We start from the raw sequence: 19,392 nt of genomic DNA on the forward strand, positions 1-19,392 counted from the left end.
TGATTTAGATTTTTCCACACCTGAAGCTTAATCTGCTAATTAAAACACAGCGCCCCTCGTGGACAATATAGGAACTGCATATTTTCAATTAAACAAAGTACATGTTTTTTTTCAATAATTGTTTTATCATTCTCTTCCATTTATCTTGTCCACTTGTGAAAGTCAAATCTGATGAGCTCTTTGTGGCATCTTATTGCCACATTGCCAGACAGGACACTGGAAAAAAAAAAAAAAAAAAAAAATTATAATGATAATGCATTTAGCCACAGGGCCGGACTAAATTGTTCGGCGGGCCGGATCCAGCCCGCGGGCCGTATGTTTGACACCCCTGATTTAAATGGTCCGTTAAGTTCTAATGTGTGTTAAAAATCTGCAGCTGGTTCTGCATTTATTTTTCTACTCTTTACTGTGAATAAAGTGTCCATATTGTATAGAAATGTGATTCTGATTGCTCTGAATAAATGTCAACATGTTGTTAATAACACAATATAAATTAAAAATGTTTATATCATTAGATGGCTGAGAAAGGTTTTACAATTTATTTTATACAATTATGAAATCAAGACATTTTACTTTTAAAATTCTATGATTTACATATTTCGCATTTATTATTTCAAGATTTTACGTTTTCAGTGAAAATCTCACCAAGAGTGATTTAAATGTTTTTAAAGCTCTGCATCATGTTTCTGTGCTGGAGGGCCTAATTTGGACCATTTCTGAACCGGTTCAGGGGCCAAACAGAATCATTTCAAGGGCCAAAAAATCCTGAATGGTGGAACAAAATGACAGAAAGTGTGAAACAGAACCAGCTCCCAGCCCATTCTTTGCCAGAGAGTCTTCTGGTTCTGGAGTTTGATTGGATCAAAGAAACAAACTCAGTTTCTGTGATTTAAACAGCTGCTGAACTAAAAGCCCAGAACTCTGACAGCTCCAAGTGGATCAGAACCACGTGAAGAGACACAAGCTGCCTGGAAAGAAGGGAAAGTCCTCAGTGGATAAATTATTTAGTGAAAATGAGTGTGGATGTAAAAAGGTCTTTATGCTGTCAGTCTGGGACCAAATGTCAGAGTTTCACTGGGATTCAGCTTCTCTGGTTCTTGACTCTGAGCTCTTTAGTTGTCGGCTTAAATCTGTTGAACTGTGGATCCTAAACACCTTTACTGAAGCGTCTCTGTGGCTTGGTTCCCATTTAATGCCACGCTGAGCTGAACATCTTTCCCAATCATTGCCTCCTTCTTTCTCTCCTCCTCCTTCATCCAGCTGCTTCAGTCTGAAGCTGCGGCTTGTTTGGAGCTGAGATCCTCAGTCAGAAGAAGCTGGAGGATCAAAAGGTGGATGTGAAGCTGCAGAGTGAAACCCATCAGATGAAGAGAAGCTGCTGCTGGGCTCACATGGAGACACATTCCACAGAGATGGTGTCTAATCCACCAATATTAACCTCCTCCCTTATTAGAGGCCCTTCAGCTGCTTTATTATAAACAGACTCTGAAAGGACCTGCAGGAGGAACAAATCCAGAACTTAGAAGAACCTCTGATGTTCTCCAGGATGGACTAAAACAGAGAAACATCAGAAGATGTTCAGATGTGTTCAGCTGCTGATTGATCAGGAGGCCTTTGACTTTTCTTGGTTTCAGCTGCTGGTCAGATCAAAGTCAGGACTGATAATATGAGTTCAGTTGATAACATGAAGACTTGTTCAGCCTGAAAAATGGTTTCAGCCAGCAGCACTCTGAGGAGAACCATTAGATCCAGGAAGCAGCTGGGAGCTCTAAGACAGAGGCCTCCTTCAAGCAGAGGGAGCAGCTTCAGTTGTTTTAGAGACAAAACTGACAGGAAAACTAGAAAGCTGACTGTCAACAACTGATGCTGAATCAGTCAGAGGTTAGATTTCATGATGAGATGTTTTCTAGGAGGCAGCAGGTCAGCTCTCTGACTGGGTTTCTGCTCTGGGACAATCAGTGAAGGAGGAAACAGCAACATCTGGTTCAGTCTAAGAGGACTGAGAGACTCTCTGGGTTGTTGTGTTCATTTAGAAATGAAACACATGTTGGTACCGGACCAGAACCCGTCTCCATCATCATCAGGTCTCAGTTGGTAAAATGAAGGCGTGTCTCAAAGAGAATGTAGGACAGGGAAGTTCTGGTCCAGGTTGAACTGATGAAGATGGAGGTGCAGGAGGACTTCATCAGGTGACTTCCCACCAGAACCACACTGAGAGAGTTTGGGCCGAGCTCTGGTTGGAGGACAGAGATATCTGTGTGAAACATTCAGATCAATATTCCAATATTTATAGGATAAACTTTTTATTTTGGTGGTTGTTGTAATTTTCACAAGAAGAAAGTCTTCCAAGTTTTCTTATCTTTTATTTTCTGTTTTTGATCAAAGGTTTGAGGGTAGAATTACTTTTTAAAGCAGATTGTATTTAATTAGATAAAAAGCAGCATATTGCCTTCAATTAGAGATGATTTTGTATCGAAAGTAAATAAATTAGAGCTGTATTAAATGTTAAATAATCAATCCTGCATGTTGTAATGTAAGGGAGACAGTTTCTATGTGTCAGAGGCTCAGAGAGTCCAGATGTAATAAACTGGACATTAAATCCTGTGGGATTTGTCTCTAATAAGTAGTTTAAATGTAGAAGTTTTCAGTGCAGAGAAGCAGGACAGCAGGTTCAGGTCAGTGATCTCACTGAGGAGCAGCTTCTCTCTCTGCAGAACCAGCTTTGGGTCAACATGAGACCATTGTTATCATCCATGAGAGCCTCTGCTATGAAAAGCTCATTACTGCCACCTAGTGGACGGATGAGGCTATAATTCATGGTGCAGCATTGAGGACAGGAGCAGTCAGAGAAGAGAAAAGGTCAGAGGTCAATGAGGATGGAGGCTGACAGACTCTCTGCAGGTTTCCATAAAACACCATGAAGACGATGATGAAGATGAGCAGAAAAGCAGCAACTGATGCGGTGAAATCTAGAGGCGGTCTTTCCTCCACTGGGTCAGAGTTTACAGTTTGTCTCTGAGGTTGACAGAGATCAGCAGCTGCTCCAGTAAAGCTGGCAGTTGTTCTTCTTCAGGTAAATAAATTGTTTTCTGGTGAGTTTTTCTGTGTTAGTCAGAGTGACTAAAGTCAGAGAACTCAGAGATAAATCCACATTTCAGAGCTAGAACCATCATGTGTTCTCATGTCACAATGATCCAGGCAGGAGTCTGAAGTCCACAGACCCATCATGGTTCCTCCTTCAAGCCCAGACTGACAAAGACCCTCTAAATAAAGAGGTTCTGGTCCAGTTCCTCCTGAAGTTCTGCAACCTTCATACCATAACAGGCCCAGAACAACAGAACACGTTGCAGGAGCTGCTAGGTGCTGATCTGAGTTCATGTTTGATGCAGGTTCCTGAATCAGAGTCTCCTCCTGTCCTCCTGGTGTTTCTCTGGTCTTATTGTTGAGCATTAAAGCAGCAGAAGCTGCAGAACATGATGAGACATGATGTTCTCTGAGATGGAGGCTCAGGTTTCCTTCAGCTGTCTGACAGGACAGAGATCATCAACAGAACCGGTCCAAACTCTCTGGACCAGACCAGAGCTCCTCCATGTTGATCCGTCACAGCAGCTCTCTGATCAAAGTTCTTCATGTTCGCTGCTTGTTTTCTTCTTGCTGCAGATCTCTGTTAAAATTCTTCACATGTTTGAAGCTTTCTGCTTTTTTTCACCTCTGAAACTGAGACGATCTGAACCTGAAAGTCACAGAAATCTAATCCAGAGAAGAAGTTTAAACTTTAGTCTAAGAGCTCTGCTGTGGCAGCTGAAGATCAGGCTGATGGATTTTAAGATGAAGAAATAAATCACATGTTTTTAAAAAGACGTTTATTAGGATTGAAGCGTCAGAGATTTGATCAGGTGGAGCTTCAGGAAGTCCAGAAGGAGTTCAGCTTCATGCAGCTGCAGTGATCCTGTTTGACCACATGGTGGCGCTCTAAGGTGGATGATCCCTACATTTCTGAGCTGATACAGCTCCATACTCCGACCCATAGTCTGAGGTCACTGGGCCAATTATTGTTAGTGGTCCCACGCACTTATTTTAAAACTAGAGGGGATCGCTCATTCCAGGCAGTGGCTCCGAGGCTGTGGAATGTTTTGCCTCTCTCTTTACGTTGTTTGAACTCTGTTGCTTCTTTTAAAAAGCAACTAAAGACGCTGCTATTCAAGCAGGCTTTTAATTAGACGTGTGGGTTTTATGGTTTCGTTTGTATGTTTTTTTTTTTAAAATGCTGTTTAGTATTGCTGTATACTGTTTTTTTTGTATTTGTATTTTACTGTGAAGCACTTTGTGATTTTTATCTGAGAAAAGTGCTATATAAATAAATTTTACTTACTTACTTACTTACTCAGGAAGCTGATCTGACTAGAAACAAACTGGAGAAAAGGTCATTAAGGAAACAGCAGTTTTCATGGAACTAGACTAGAGTAGAAATATTAATAATGTGACAGAGTAGAAATATTAATAATGTGACAGAGTAGAAATATTGCTCCCTCAGCACTTATTCTGGTCTTCTTCTTTGTCAGACGTTAATATTTCTCTCTCTCCAGGAGGTTTGACCGACAGAACAGCAAATAAAAACATTTTTAAAATGAAACCCTTCCTGCAGAAATTTCTCATTAACTCTGAATCTCAGACTTCTCAGCAGCTTTAAAGATAAAAAGCCTCTAAAATGCTCAGATTAAACTGACATTTGTTCAAGTCATTTTAAGATGTTTACAGGTTTAGCTGCATACATTAGAAGTGAGTTGAAACCTTAATGGGAGATTCAGCGTGAAACAGTCAAGATACTTGGTTAAGTTATGAAACCTCAGAGATCATGCTTTGGTTAAAAGCTGCAGCACCAATGACTCAAAACAATAAAAAGCTCACGAGGAACATTGCTGTGATGCCTGGTTGTACAAAAGGAGAAGCAGATTTATTTATATGATAAAGTAAAACAAACTTTAAGGCAAAGCAGAAAAGTCTTCTGAGATTTTTAAGCAGCTTTCAGGTGGTATGAAATGAGGACAAACTATGACCTTAAAGATGATCATCAGACTTCAATAAACCCAATAAAACAGAGATCATTACATGAGACAGGGAAATAGAGTCTGAAGCAACTGTGACCCAAATCCATTTAGTCCCTCAGCTCATAAATAGCATTTACAGCCTGTGGTTTAAACAGAGGAAACAATGCAGGAAAATAGTGATTTAATGGTGAAACAGCAGAGAGAGCTGCTCCTCCTCAGATAACCTGCTTAGAGACAAACACACTGGTTCTGTTGGGTTCTGCTCAGTTGATGTAAAAACACATTTTAGACAATAAAGCAGGTTTTACAGTTAGATGAAGCTCTGAACCACAACATGAACCTCAGGTCACTTAATTTAAATAAGAACCGTACTATAGATCTTTATTTAAGTTTGCTAAATGATTCTAGTTCTGGTCGTTAAAACCTGATGTTGGACTTCATTATATCAGATAAGTTTACCCAGACGTGTGGTTCTAGGAGGGAACATCTAGAACCTGTTCTCTGCTGCTGGTGTTCAGGATCAGTGTCTCCACCTGATCAGGCAGCCTGGAGAGAAAAAGCTTGAAGACAAACATGTTTATTGAAGCACTGATGAGAAGAAAAGATGGACTAACTACAGCAGAACCAGGAGACGTGGTGATCAGTGGACCAGGATGGAGATGATCTGGTGTGGATGTGTGAACAGTTTGCTGAAGCTTCTGTTGTTCTGCATCAACTGAACCAAAGGACGAAAGAAGTCTGCAGAGGAGAGGTTCAGCTCTGAAATGCTGCAGACATCAGGCTGCAGCTTAGATCTAGAAAGACTAGATGTTAGAGCAGCAGACTGCCACCATCACTTCATAGAGTTCATTTCCATCTCCAGAACCTCCTCTGGAGCCATTTGGACCTTCCTTCAGCCCTAAACTGCTGAATAAAAGCCTCTCAGTGGAAACTGGAGCCATCAGAAGATTTAAGATCAGAGTTCAATCCGTCCAGTTTCTGCAGACTTTTCTTTTTATGTTCAGCTTCCCTGAAGGTAAAACTGTTCTGTGGGCTCTACAGTTTAATCACTTTTATTTATCTTTTCTTTTTTTAGTAAAGTCCCTTCAGATGACATGTTGGTAACTGATGTTCTATAGATAAAGTGAATTGATTTGATCCAGACCACAGCAGCTTCAGACCATCACTCTATAAATGTCTCCATTCAGTCTCTTCCAGTCAGAACGGTTCTGATCATTCAGAGCAACACAGGTTTTAATTTTAATTAATGATCATTAAAGTGATAAATAACTAGAAGCTTCTTCAGTAAAAGCAGAGAGATGTTGGGAAGCCAACAAGCCGATGAAGTCTGGTTCCTGTAATCCAGAGGATCAGGGTTGAGGCTTGGTGTTTTTCCTCAGGAGATCTGGAGCAAAGCCCAGAGTGAGAGTTTAGAGTCAGACTGGTCCTGAACATTGTTTCTGCTTTTCTCCTCATTAAAAACTCATTTTACACATTTTAGGACTGATTTGGTACGATTCTTCAACCAGAGACCTTTTTGAAGAGATTCCCACAATCAGCACCACTCCCAGTCAGTTACCAGAACACCTCAGATTATTTGATGAATTTAACATGCTGGGAAATTTATTAAAATTATATTTTGTCAACATTTCAGTGTTTGAGCTGCAGAGAACTACTGTAACAGAAAGCAAACAACAACCTGAGTTTTCATCTTTGCATTAATCCTCCTATCAATCCAATCCATCAACTTTATTTAGAAAGCACTTTAAACACACAGAGACCAAAGTGCTGCACAAAAACACACATAAACAGCATTAGATTCAGTAATATTGATTTAAATATATCAAATTATTTTCTAAAATAAACAGTGGAGCTCTTTGATCAAACCACTGATCAGTGTTAGTTTGTTGCTCCAGGACTGAGGAAGTTAATCTGGTCATGTATCAGAGGGTGTCATCCCTAAAATAAGTAAATAGAGAAGTAATGAGTTTATGTGCTGAATAACAGACTTCTTTGAGTTTTCACCAAGTTGAGTGTCAGAAGCCTGTTAAATTCATTAAAAGTTAGATTAGGTGTGGCAACAACCAGGTTTGCTTAAGTTGAACTCTTTGAGGTTCACTTAGTTGTTTACATGTGCTGTGCTTTAAACTTGCCCTTCCTGTTTTAAGGCAACAACCCAGTGAGACGTAACCAAGCCTGTGGTGACACACAGGCCTGTTTTGCTGATGCAGCTGATAGGAAATGTCTTGATGTTTTTTTCTCTAGCAAGAAGGAACAAAGTGAGGATGTTATATTATTGTTGAACCGGTTTTGGGTTGTGTTCCACACTTTGACTTCTTTATCCAGAAACAGACCAGGAGCCTGTATTCAAACACTGCTTCCTGAAAATGAAAGCTATCTTTACTGTGGCCTGCACGCTTCATCTGTTTCATTCTGTTCACATTTTAATCAAGAGCTTAAAATGTGAGCTTGATGGAAGCTTTGATATGAACACAGTTGAGTTTTAAATAATTTGGCATTAAGGTCTTTATTAGTCTTTTTTGTTTAGTGTTTATTGTGTTCAGAAATGTGTAAAACAAACTGTATGAACTGTCCTTATCAAAGTCAGAGTAGTAGTTGTTCCTAAAGAGTGATTTATTTAATTAATAGTTTACTTTTTCAGCAATTGTGAAAAGCTGGAATAAACAGTAGAGCTAATGATGTCAGTGTGAGTTTGTTGCACCAGGACAGAGGAAGGTGGTCTGGGTTAAGAGAGGATTGTAGAATGCAGTTTATTTACAAATGCATAAAAAGATTACAAAGTTTCATTTCTGAAAGCATCCAGGTTGTGAATGTTGGACTAGGGTTGGTTTATTGATTCCTGAACAGACTGCTCTCAGACTAAAGTCAACGTCTGCATCAACGTCTGTCTGTGAAACTGTTTTTTCTACAGGAAGTGATTCAACACGTCGCTCTGTTCTCACTGAAACACTGAAAGAGTTGCTTCAAGTAGACACAACAGAGGACAAAGATCAGCTCTGCTTTCCAGCTCTGAGAGCCTGAAAGATTTTTCTGGACTGAACCAAACCAAAGCGTCTCTGATCAGAGTCCAGCTTCAGCTTTCTGCCACTTTTCACTGATATTAACCAGAATGATTGTGATTTCAGCAGAAAGCAGCTTTCTCTGTGTTTACCAGCTGCTACAAGGTGACTTCCAGCCACTGAGATCAGCTGTGAGTTCACAAGCAGACAGTGGAGGAAAGGAGCGGCTTCTAGCTCCTCCTGAAACTCTTTCTGATTCCTGCTTTCATGGTGTCCACCCAGATGTTTGTTCCACCACAGAACAAGAAGAAAGCAACAAGGAAACATCAAATGAACACAGATCCAGGGTCCTGGCTGCACATTTTACTGCTTTGCAGCCAGATCAGCGTCAGATGAAGCCAATGAAATGCTAACGTCTCCACGGCGACAGCAAGGTGAGCTGTGGTGGCTTCAACATTTCTCCAGAGCGTGGAGCAAAGCTGTCTCTACCTTTGTGTCTCTGATCATCTGTGGAGCTCCAAGCTTCAGGTTCTGCTTGTTTCTGCTGCTTCCTGCTAACATCTGCACCTCCACACTAGCTGCATGTGGATGTGTTCCTGCACACCTCCTGCTGGTGATCTGCTGATCAGTGGATCTGATCAGCTCCCTGCAGCTGCAGCTTCCTTTGAAGCAGGCAGACCAGCTGAAGGCATCTGATGCTGCTTTGCCTTCCTGACTGTCTTTTTAAGTTCACATGGAGAGCTCAGTGATCACATCTGGCTTATTTCTGGCTTTCCTGCTTCTAACATCAGACCTGATTGTTGCTTACCTCTGACTGAAAGCACATCTCACCAATAATTCCCAGTTTTTCTCCAAACTCTGGCTTCCTCTGGACTAAAACAGCACAGTCAGCACAGCTTTTTCCACTTTGAGCCTCAATAAATATAACAAGAACATCAGAAACTGTGCTGTGAACATCTGAGCCGTCTGGGTTCTCCTCTGGAAGCTGCAGCTGGAGAACCTGGTGGATCATGATGGAGGTTGGAGACGTTCTGCTTTCAGGTTCCTCTGCTGATTAATGCAAAGAGAGAATTTGGTCCAATCAGGTTTGAGCTTTTAAACAGCTGCTTCAGCTTTTATTTCCTTTGCTTCAGGTTCTTATTTAGAGCATTATAGAAAATATGTTTCCTCTTTCTATGACGTCATATGAGGCCAATAAATGCAGGTTTATTTAGACATGAAGTTTATTTTTCTGCTCCTTCACTGAATCCAAGAAATTGTTTGTTGTTTTTTCTAAAATATTCTCAGAAATACTTTTTTATCTCTTGGTTGACGCCAAACTATGTCCAATCAATTTTATTTATATAGCATAATTTTAACAAACACAAGGTTTCCAAAGTGCTGTACAACAAAATAAAACACGGTAAATATATAACACAGTAAAAGATGAAGTAGAAAATAGAATGATAAAAGCAGTAGAATTAAATAAATAAACAACTAAAAGCTACTGCCCACACATAATACAAATATGCATGTGTACACATAACCATCAACACTCTGCATGGTTACAAAAGCTATAATCTCTGTGCCAACAATCTCTAGTTAACACATTGTCACGCCCTGCAGTTATTGTTAACATGTCTGTTCATGTTTGGTTTTTCTTTTGCACATTAAGCTCCTCCTTCAGTCTCTGCAGACCAGAAAGAAGCTTCATAGTGAACTTCAGAGACTGCAGCAGAAGAACAAATCTCTCTTCCAGCTCCTCTGAAGTGTTCAGTTTCTAATGAAACAGTAAAGTGAACAATACATCCCTCCATCACTCAGGACACAGAGGTCTCACTCTGTCTGAATTTCTGCTGCAGTCAGCAGGAAACTTTCTTCATTTCTACCTGATGTTCTGAAGGGTTTAGTGTTGGTGGAGATCTGATCACTGTTCATGTAGATTTAGCAGAAAACAACAGTCCCTCCACCTTTGGAGGCTTTCTGTCTGCTGCTGATGGGAATCTCCTACTAACCTGTTTGCACCTTTAACTGGGTTATTGGTCTCATCATTAGACTGAACTTTGATCACTTCTGACTCTTTGGGTTTAATTTCTGTTTTAATCATGTTCACCTTTGACCTTGTGTGGTCCAGGTTATAGTTCAGAGGTCAAAGTAAAAATCTGATTTATTGGCTGAAAATGTGTTTAGAAATGAGTAAAAATTATGAATTCTACAAAATGCAACTATTGAAGTTAAAGTAGTAATTGTGTCAAAAGAATTATTAGTTTATTAAATGTTTGCTGTTTTAACAAATCTGAAAAGTTGGAATAAACAGTGAAGCTCTTTGATCAACCAGAGGAGAGAGAAAATCCTCATGACTCAGTTTGAGTTTGTTGCAACATGACTGAAGAAGGAAGTCTGGGAGGTAAACACCATCACCTGTTCCCTCTCAGTTGACAATGTCAACAGTGATAATGTTGACAGGTACAATACCTTCATGTGCAGAGCGTCACTCATGACTGCTGCTTCCTGTTCGCTCCTCTTTGTCTTCTTCAGTCTCCTGGAGCAGCGAGGATTGTTGGACTCACAGCAACAGAGGAGACGGTGAGTATGTCTGCTGTGTTTTACTGCTTGATGTCTTTATGGATCCATTTGTTTTCATCCATGCTTTCCTACCTCCATCAGCCAGAAACAAACCTTCATGAGGACTTAGTAAACCCTGCTTTAACTGATGTGGTTCTGGTCCAGTAGAACCCAGCTGGGCTGCTGCTGATTTCTCCCCTTCATCAAGTCCTGACTCAGCAGTTTTGCTCTTTATGTCCAAGTTTCTGACTGAAACCTCAGAGTTCAGAGAGAAAGTGTTTTGGTGAGCAGCAGTGTCTGATAAAGAGGTTAATAATGAGGATTAGCTGCTGAATGACTGGATGAAGTCAGACTGTAGATGTTGCTGGTTGTGTGTTGCTGATGCTGGAGCTGATGTGTTGCTGACTCTCCTCCTCTGTCTCCTCTCACAGGGAGAAGATGATCTGCAGGATCCTGCTGCTCATCATCCTCAACTCATGTCTCTGTGGTCAGTTTCCATCTTCTCTTTGTTCAGTCTAAATCCATCAATAATCAGTGAAAAGTCTGTCAGTGAAGGGAACACTTCAATCCTCCAGCTGCATCTGATCAAGCAGTTTGACTTGAAGAGCATCAAGCAGAGCTCTGACAGCACAGAGAGCATCATGGGACAGAAAGCTCTAGAGATGTAGTTTAAAGACTCCCATGTTCCAGTTCTCAGTGTGTCTGCTCCTCTCTTTCCCTCTCTGTCTCCTCAGCAGCAACATTTGTAGTGAATGTGACACAGAGCTCCTATCAGGCAGAGGAGAACCACAGCATCACTCTGGAGTGGACCTTCACCACCACACCTGATGAACCCTGGAGAGATCTGTTCATCTACTGCAGCTTGTTAACTCCTAGGAAAGAATTAGTCCTGTATCAGGTCCATGATGGAGTTGAGGTGTCAGAGTCTCAGGATGAACAGTTTTCAGGACGAGTCCAGATTGACAAAGACGTCCTCAGAGAAGGACGAATCAGACTCCATGTGTCCAGACTGAGGACTGAAGACTCTGGTCTGTATCTGTGTGATGTTCAGACTGATGAAGGTTCTGGTTCTGGATCCTGTCAACTCAACGTCTCTGGTGAGTTCTGGTATTAGAAGTCTGTCTCTCAGGCTTTCCATGTAACTTATTGAGAATTATTTGGACAAAGTTCACAGATTGTAGCTGAGATGAAGCTGATCCCAGATCAGCATCACCAGCTTTAAACTAAAGTTTCCATCTTCTCTCCAGCAGCTGCTGATCAGCTCCAACCTCACACTGAGAATCCACAACCAGACCATCGAGGAAGAATTGGTCTTTATTTTTTCCTGCTTCTGCTCCCTCTCAGTGTTTCTTTGTTTATATTGGGGTTTTGTTTTTATAAAGTAAAGTATAAAATAAATCTAATTAGATCCAAACAGAAACTGAGTTTCTGCCCATGCAGCCCATGAACTCTGAAAACACTGTTATAAAAATATGATAAAACACAAGATTTCGTTCTTTTAAAGTTTATCATTGTTAAAGCAGCAGCGATGCAAATATGTTTTGTGTAAACTAATCAGTCATTAATGATTTAAGTGGTTCATTAAGTTGCAATGTGTGTTAAAAATCTGCAGCCTGTTTCTGCATTTATTTTTCTACTCTTGTATAAAGTTTCCATATTGGACAGAAATGTGACATCACACATGTCCAACATGCTCTCAGCAGACAGCTGTGGGGTACATTCTGATGTTTCACTTGCTAGTAACATAACTACAGTACTGATGAGCATGCAGAGGAAGAAGTCACCAGGGTTAGATTGATTACCAAAACAATATTTTACCTTTTGGGACCAACTAAAAGACCCACTATTTTTTCTACTCTTTACTGTGTATAAAGTGTCCGAATTGGATAGAAATGTGACTCTGATTGTTGTAAATAAATGTCAAGACATTGTTAATAAAATGATATAAATGAAAATATTTTTTATCATTAGATGGTTGAGAAAGTTTTTTTTTTTTTTTATCATTTTACTCAATTGTGAAATTGAGACATTTCACTTTTAAAATGGTATGATTTACATATTTTGCCCCCCTCCATTTGGTGGAGCCTTGGCCCGCTGCTGCATTAGTGGTCCTTGGTGTTCGGGGCTGGGTGCAGACTCTCTCCTGGCAGCTCCTTCATGGGACCTCGCCCCTCCATGGCTCTGCCGGGGCCCCCATCGGGCGGCTGGTTGCTGGATCCGCTCTGTCATGCTGGCTGCCGGCGGAGTCAACGGTCTCGTCCTCACGGCTCCTGGGGGCTTTGGTGTCGTGGCTGTTATGGGGTTTCCTGGGTGCCGTCTCCCCTCAGATAGGGGAGGCAGCTTTCCCTGTGTTGGTCCATCTTGGGCACCTTTGCTCTGCGGGTCCCTTCTGGAATCTGGGGTTCTGCTGCCCCTTGCATCTGCCTCGGTGCTCTGGGGGGCGGGCCTTTGGCTCCTCACAACCACTTTTGAGCATTTTTCTCATGGAGGAAACATTACATACACAAATGCACTCTCACAAACACTTATGGTCCTTGGATCCAGGTGATTACAGATTAACTTCTATACAGAAAGGTTCTGGAGTTTGATTGGATCAAAGAAACAAACTCAGTTTCTGTGATTTAAACAGCTGCTGAACTAAAAGCCCAGAACTCTGACAGCTCCAAGTGGATCAGAACCACGTGAAGAGACACAAGCTGCCTGGAAAGAAGGAAAAGTCCTCAGTGGATAAATGATTTAGTGAAAATGAGTGTGGATGTAAAAAGGTCTTTATGCCGTCAGTCTAGGACCAAATGTCAGAGTTTCTCTGGGATTCAGCTTCTCTGCTTCTTGACTCTGAGCTCTTTAGTTGTTGGCTTAAATGTGTTGAACTGTGGATCCTAAACACCTTTACTGAAGCGTCTCTGTGGCTTGGTTCCCATTTAATGCCACGCTGAGCTGAACATCTTTCCCAATCATTCTTTACACATTAGTTATAGTAAAGGTCTGAATGTTTGCCTGGCACATATATTTCAGTATTGTATTCTGGTTGAGGCAGCATTGCTGCCTTCAGAGTTTGTTTTGCTGCAGCTCACAGAGCCACAACTCAGAGAAAAGCTGTCCAGGCCAAGGTGTGTTCGTCTTTTCTGGAGTGCTGCCAGAAAAGTACAAGGTAAACTTGTGGCAGAGGTGTCAGTCACACATTTTCTGTAAAGCTGGAGTGCTGCCAGCACCCTAGAGACAGCCTAGTATGATTCCTGTAGACAAGAGATCTATCAATCATTGTTAATCAAAAAGAGAAACAGGACAAGTGTATTTTTCCTATTTTTAAACAGATTATTTTCTCTATACCAGCGGTCTGGTTTTCATAAATATGAAACTTTGTTTTCAAGCTTCGGATTCCTTTTTTAAACCTGAAAATAATCATAACATTTGTAATTTTTAACCAATCAGGGTAAGTAACTTAATGTTTATTTCTATAGAACCTTTCACAGACTAGAGAGGGTCACAAAGTGCTTTACAAAAAATACACAAAGTACACAATACACATAGAGATAAAGATACACATAAAATACACAATACATATAGAATTATTATCTCAGTGGTATAAATTAAACTGCTGCAGACAGAAAGCTTTGAGAAACAAAGAGTGTCTTTAGGTTGTTCTTAAAAGCATCAACAGATTAAATCAGACATAAAGGGAGCAGCAGATCATTCCAGAGCCTCGGCACAACGTTCTTTAAGGAACGTTCTCCTCTGGACTTAAAACAGGAGTGAGGACCCATGAGAGGGTTCTGAACCAACAACCCCAGCCTCTGAGCGGGAGTATAGAGACATAACAGGTCTCTGATGTAGGAGGGAGCCTGACCATGAAAAGATCTGAAAGTCACAACAAGATCTGGTAATTAATACAAAGAGAAACTGGAAGCCAGTGAAGAGATTTTAGAAGGAGAGAAACATGAACCCTGCTGTTGGTGTGGGTCAGTAATCTAGCTGCAGAACTTTGGACCTGTTGCAGACACTTCCTTTTAGTTTAGACAAGAAAATAAACTGATGCAGTGATCTAAACAAGAAGATACAAACAGACTGATAATCAGCTCAAGATCAATTTTTTAAACAATTCTTGTTTTTTTATTGATTTTCCTCAACTGGTAGAAACAGTTCCTTGTCAGCAGCTTTGAATGATGCTCCAATGACTGATTTTTCAAAGATAAACTCAAGTTTTCTAAGGCTGGATTCAGTAGAAAGCTCAGATCACCCGTCTACTGGTTTATCCCTGGAACGGCATCATCAGGGACGAAGTCATCAGGGTCAAAGTGTCCCAGTGAGACTCTGAGGAACAGCTGATCTAGAAACGTTCCTGAAGGAAAAGGACAACATGCCAGAGTGTTTCTACTTTTACAGCTTCACAGCTCCACTCTACAAATGCTGTGAGGAAACAGACTCTGAGCTGTTTAAAGGGAAACAGATCATCAGATGTTGGAGGTCAGGAACCCTGAGATCACATTTAGCTTCATCACTGAGAGGAAACTGATCTGATCTTCTGCTTCAACAGTTCAGATCATTCTGAGTCCAGAAAGATTCACAAACTGATTGAAACCATCAGCTGGAACAACAGAGTGATCCATGAGGAGCTCATCTCTCTGTGGAAACCACTTTGTGTCAGCATGGACTGTTATTAGCTGCAGGAGCTCAGGAGTCCCAGCCGTGAAACCTGAATTACTGCCCCCTAGTGGACAGAGCAGGTTAAATCACAGTGGTGGAACATTTCCTGCAGCAGCTTCTCCCTCAGACTCTGACCTCAGAAACCTCCTGATGATGGAGACAGGTTCTGCTCCTTTACCAACATATGGTGCAGATTCTGATTTGGACCTTGATGGGTCAGAATCTACCAGAATCATTTCCAGACTCTTTTTATTTCCCCATATTTCCAGTAATTCCTCTAAAGCAGCAGAGTTCTCCTTCTGGTCCAGTTTCTCCAACAACAGCAGCAGGACTTTGTTCAATCTCTCAGCAGAGAGAATCCAGCTGCTAGATCCTCACTAAATCTGACCTCAGACCAGTTCTCCCACAGACATGAATACGTAGACGCCGCGTTCTCGGTTGAGAGGCGTGCCGACAGAGCGGCCATCTTAGGTCAGACCAAGCGGCAGTCAGACACAATACAAGTCAGTTCAGGTAAGTGGTGCTTTATGTTTTCAGACACTCTGAATCCGGTGAATTCTCAACCGATTTCCAGATAAATTAGCTGACTGAAGACGTCACCCCTTTAGGGGCTACATGGGACCAATTGATTGAATTAAAAGATTGATTGTCTAACTTAATACATAATTTCGATTTTATATTGACAGTCAGCAAACTTCCAGAGCTCTGTCCCAGGATGCCCGACTTTTGCTCGGATTATGGGTGCGGAAATAAAAGGGCATTACAAACCAGATCCCGGGGAATATTTCCACAAGTAAGATTTTATGATAGTTAATCCTCATACTTTACAGTTATAGTTTTTTCCGGCACAAACATATTATGTGCTAATGGGTAGCAGGGATGGAAGCGGAGAAAAGTACATTAAACACCCTGGTTTCTAAAAGATCTGACTGAGGAGATATATATATATATATATATATATATATATATATATATATATATATATATATATATATATATATATATATCTATCTCTATATACATATATATATATGTCGTGAGGGGTGCTGGTGTCTATCTCCAGCTTTCAATGGGCGAGAGGCAGGGTACATCCTGGACAGATCACCAGTGTATCACAGGGCCAGGGTTCTGTTAAAGTGCTGAAATAAGGGTCGACTCCTGCTGAGATGTTCTGGACCAGGACCTGAAGAGAAGTTTGACCATCAGAGCTGCTGCTGCTGCTGTCAGTCCCAGTGCAGCATAGAGGCCGGTCCTTCCTCGACCTCCTGGTTCTGGATCCAGAGTCGGTCTCTGAGGTTGGGAGACATCAGCAGCTGCTGGAGGACAAAATATGAAGAGGATTTATGCTCTCATCATCATCATCATCATCATCATCATCATCATCTTCTGCCAGAGAAACTGTGGTTCTGTCTCTAGTGGATCTGGTTCTGGTTCAGCTCTGAATTTAGTGTGAACAGCAGAATAAAGAGTGGTGAAAAATCAGTTCCCTGATCTAAAAGCACTAAAGCAACGTCCCCCAGAGACACATTAAAGCTGAACAGGCTCAGTTCTCCAGAACTACTGCAACATGGAGGCTTTCTATCAATCCATGGACTCTCTGTAGGGCTGCAGGCTGCAGCAGCTGCTAGCACTGCTGCCTGGCTAAAGACGGCCTCCATCCTGCAACAGAGAGATCCGAGTTACAGACGGGAAGTTCAATCTGAAAAACTCACAGAGAAAGAAATGGCAATTAGAAGGATTTTATTGATACAATATTTTAAGTCTTTGGCACTCAGACCTTGGCAGGAACATTAATGCTGAATTATACTTTAATATGCATAAGTAGATGTATGAGAACAGGGATGTCCCCCCCCCCCCCAGGTCTGAAACTGGTGGTGGAGTGGAGATAGAAGAAGTTTGTTCAGTCCATATGATGATCTGTTTAAGATAGATGTCCAACTTGATAAACACAGGTTTGCATGAACTGTCCATGATGAGCAAGCTTGAAGCGACTGTGGAGAGGAAAAACTCCCCTTTGGGAAGAAACCTCTGGCAGAACCGGGCCCAACATGGTGGTCTTCTGCCGGACCAATAACAGGCGATAGGGAGTGATGAAGACTGAAGGGAGAAAACACTCTGATGGGTTGAGGATGGAGGAACGTCTTGGAAGCTAGATGAACTCAGCTATGATGGTGGAGAAGGGGTTGGGGGTGGGTTGAATCGGACATCTGATTCGAAATCCAACATGCAATCCGTTTACGCTTGCTGGTTAGCAGGCTGAGACGTGGATTTGAAGTTGCTTTTAAGATGAGCGCGGGATGCTGATTGGCTTCATGGAGGTGCGGTTCGTAGCTGATTGGCTCACATCAGAGGCGTATCGGACTCTGATTGAATGAAGGCAGGCGATGAGTTTCTTCGATTGAACTTGCGCCTCAGCTTCATTTCAATCTGAAAAACTCACAGAGAAAGAAATGGCAATTAGAAGGATTTTATTGATACAATATTTTAAGTCTTTGGCGCTCAGACCTTGGCAGGAACATTAATGCTGAATTATACTTTAATATGCATAAGTAGATGTATGAGAACAGGGATGTCCCCCCCCTCCCCCCCCCCAGGTCTGAAACTGGTGGTGGAGTGGAGATAGAAGAAGTTTGTTCAGTCCATATGATGATCTGTTTAAGATAGATGTCCAACTTGATAAACACAGGTTTGCATGAACTGTCCATGATGAGCAAGCTTGAAGCGACTGTGGAGAGGAAAAACTCCCCTTTGGGAAGAAACCTCTGGCAGAACCGGGCCCAACATGGTGGTCTTCTGCCGGACCAATAACAGGCGATAGGGAGTGATGAAGACTGAAGGGAGAAAACACTCTGATGGGTTGAGGATGGAGGAACGTCTTGGAAGCTAGATGAACTCAGCTATGATGGTGGAGAAGGGGTTGGGGGTGGGTTGAATCGGACATCTGATTCGAAATCCAACATGCAATCCGTTTACGCTTGCTGGTTAGCAGGCTGAGACGTGGATTTGAAGTTGCTTTTAAGATGAGCGCGGGATGCTGATTGGCTTCATGGAGGTGCGGTTCGTAGCTGATTGGCTCACATCAGAGGCGTATCGGACTCTGATTGAATGAAGGCAGGCGATGAGTTTCTTCGATTGAACTTGCGCCTCAGCTTCATTTCAATCTGAAAAACTCACAGAGAAAGAAATGGCAATTAGAAGGATTTTATTGATACAATATTTTAAGTCTTTGGCGCTCAGACCTCGGCAGGAATATTAATGCTGAATTATACTTTAATATGCATAAGTAGATGTATGAGAACAGGGATGTTCCCCCCAAAAATGCCGAGGTCAGAGCGCCTGACTCATAAGGCAGTGTGACGGGATAGTGATTTGAATGGGAGATGATTAGGTGAATGAAATGAACGAAATGAACAAGGAGAAGTGAGCAGAGATGCTTTCTTGCGGAAGATGTCTTGCGTATGCTTCTTGCGGAAGATGTAAGCAGAGATTCTTTCTTGCGGAAGATGTGAGCATAGATGCATTTCTTGCGGAAGATGTCTTGCTTATGCTTTCTTGCGGAAGATGTGAGCATAGATGCTTTTCTTGCGGAAGATGTCTTGCTTATGTTTTCTTGCGGAAGATGTGAGCATGGATGCTTTTCTTGCGGAAGATGTCTTGCGTATGCTTTCTTGCGGAAGATGTGAGCATAGATGCTTTTCTTGCGGAAGATGTCTTGATTATGCTTTCTTGCGGAAGATGTCTTGCAGATGATGCACATAGAGAAATGAGTGATCATGACAAGATGCGACACAGGTGACAGGATGCATAACAGGATGCATAACAGAATGCTTGACGCAGGCATGAAAGAACACATGACAAGACGCAGGACCAGATACTACGAGACGCACGAGAGAGTGCAACAGGATACATAACGAATGCATGACAGATGCATGAAAGGATACATAACAGAATGAGTGACAGGATAACTGTCAATATGAGTTGCGATATGAATGAAAGTATACATGTGATGAATGATGATATGAAAGAAGCATGAAAGATCAACTATATGATAGGAGAGTTACGAACTGTGATGATTATGAATGATAAACTCAATTTGAAAGAGTGAAACATGAAGGGTCTGACGAAACAAGTGAAAAGTTTCAATCCACCACCAGTAT

The 19,392-nt window shown here is 41.6% G+C and overlaps 3 protein-coding genes across 8 annotated transcripts in view; 2 read left to right on the forward strand and 1 right to left on the reverse strand.

Moving 5' to 3' along the window:
- Nucleotides 1–19,392, reverse strand: part of LOC110368156 (ICOS ligand) — a 502,595-nt gene that overhangs the window by 302,087 nt on the left and 181,116 nt on the right. The window lies entirely within an intron of this gene.
- The window catches only part of LOC118565830, a gene marked incomplete in the record, with an annotated part of 395,980 nt that overhangs the window by 199,708 nt on the left and 176,880 nt on the right, over nucleotides 1–19,392 (forward strand).
- On the forward strand, nucleotides 10,528–12,516 carry LOC110368170. Of its 5 annotated transcripts, XR_004932634.1 has the most exons (5): nucleotides 10,546–10,612; nucleotides 10,694–10,874; nucleotides 11,023–11,078; nucleotides 11,326–11,688; nucleotides 11,842–12,516. XR_004932634.1 is itself a non-coding variant. In XM_036146882.1 (4 exons), exons 1-4 carry the CDS (start codon nucleotides 10,825–10,827, stop codon nucleotides 12,036–12,038), a joined length of 669 nt encoding a protein of 222 aa, XP_036002775.1. In that variant the 5' UTR covers nucleotides 10,619–10,824; the 3' UTR covers nucleotides 12,039–12,516. The 5 variants fall into 5 exon arrangements, 3 of the variants coding, with proteins under 3 accessions (XP_036002775.1, XP_036002776.1, XP_036002777.1); XR_004932633.1 differs by lacking the exon at nucleotides 10,694–10,874 and having other exon boundaries at nucleotides 10,528–10,612; XM_036146882.1 differs by lacking the exon at nucleotides 10,546–10,612 and having other exon boundaries at nucleotides 10,619–10,874; nucleotides 11,839–12,516.

This window comes from Fundulus heteroclitus, chromosome 14, assembly GCF_011125445.2.
Source record: "Fundulus heteroclitus isolate FHET01 chromosome 14, MU-UCD_Fhet_4.1, whole genome shotgun sequence".
NCBI lineage: Eukaryota > Metazoa > Chordata > Actinopteri > Cyprinodontiformes > Fundulidae > Fundulus > Fundulus heteroclitus.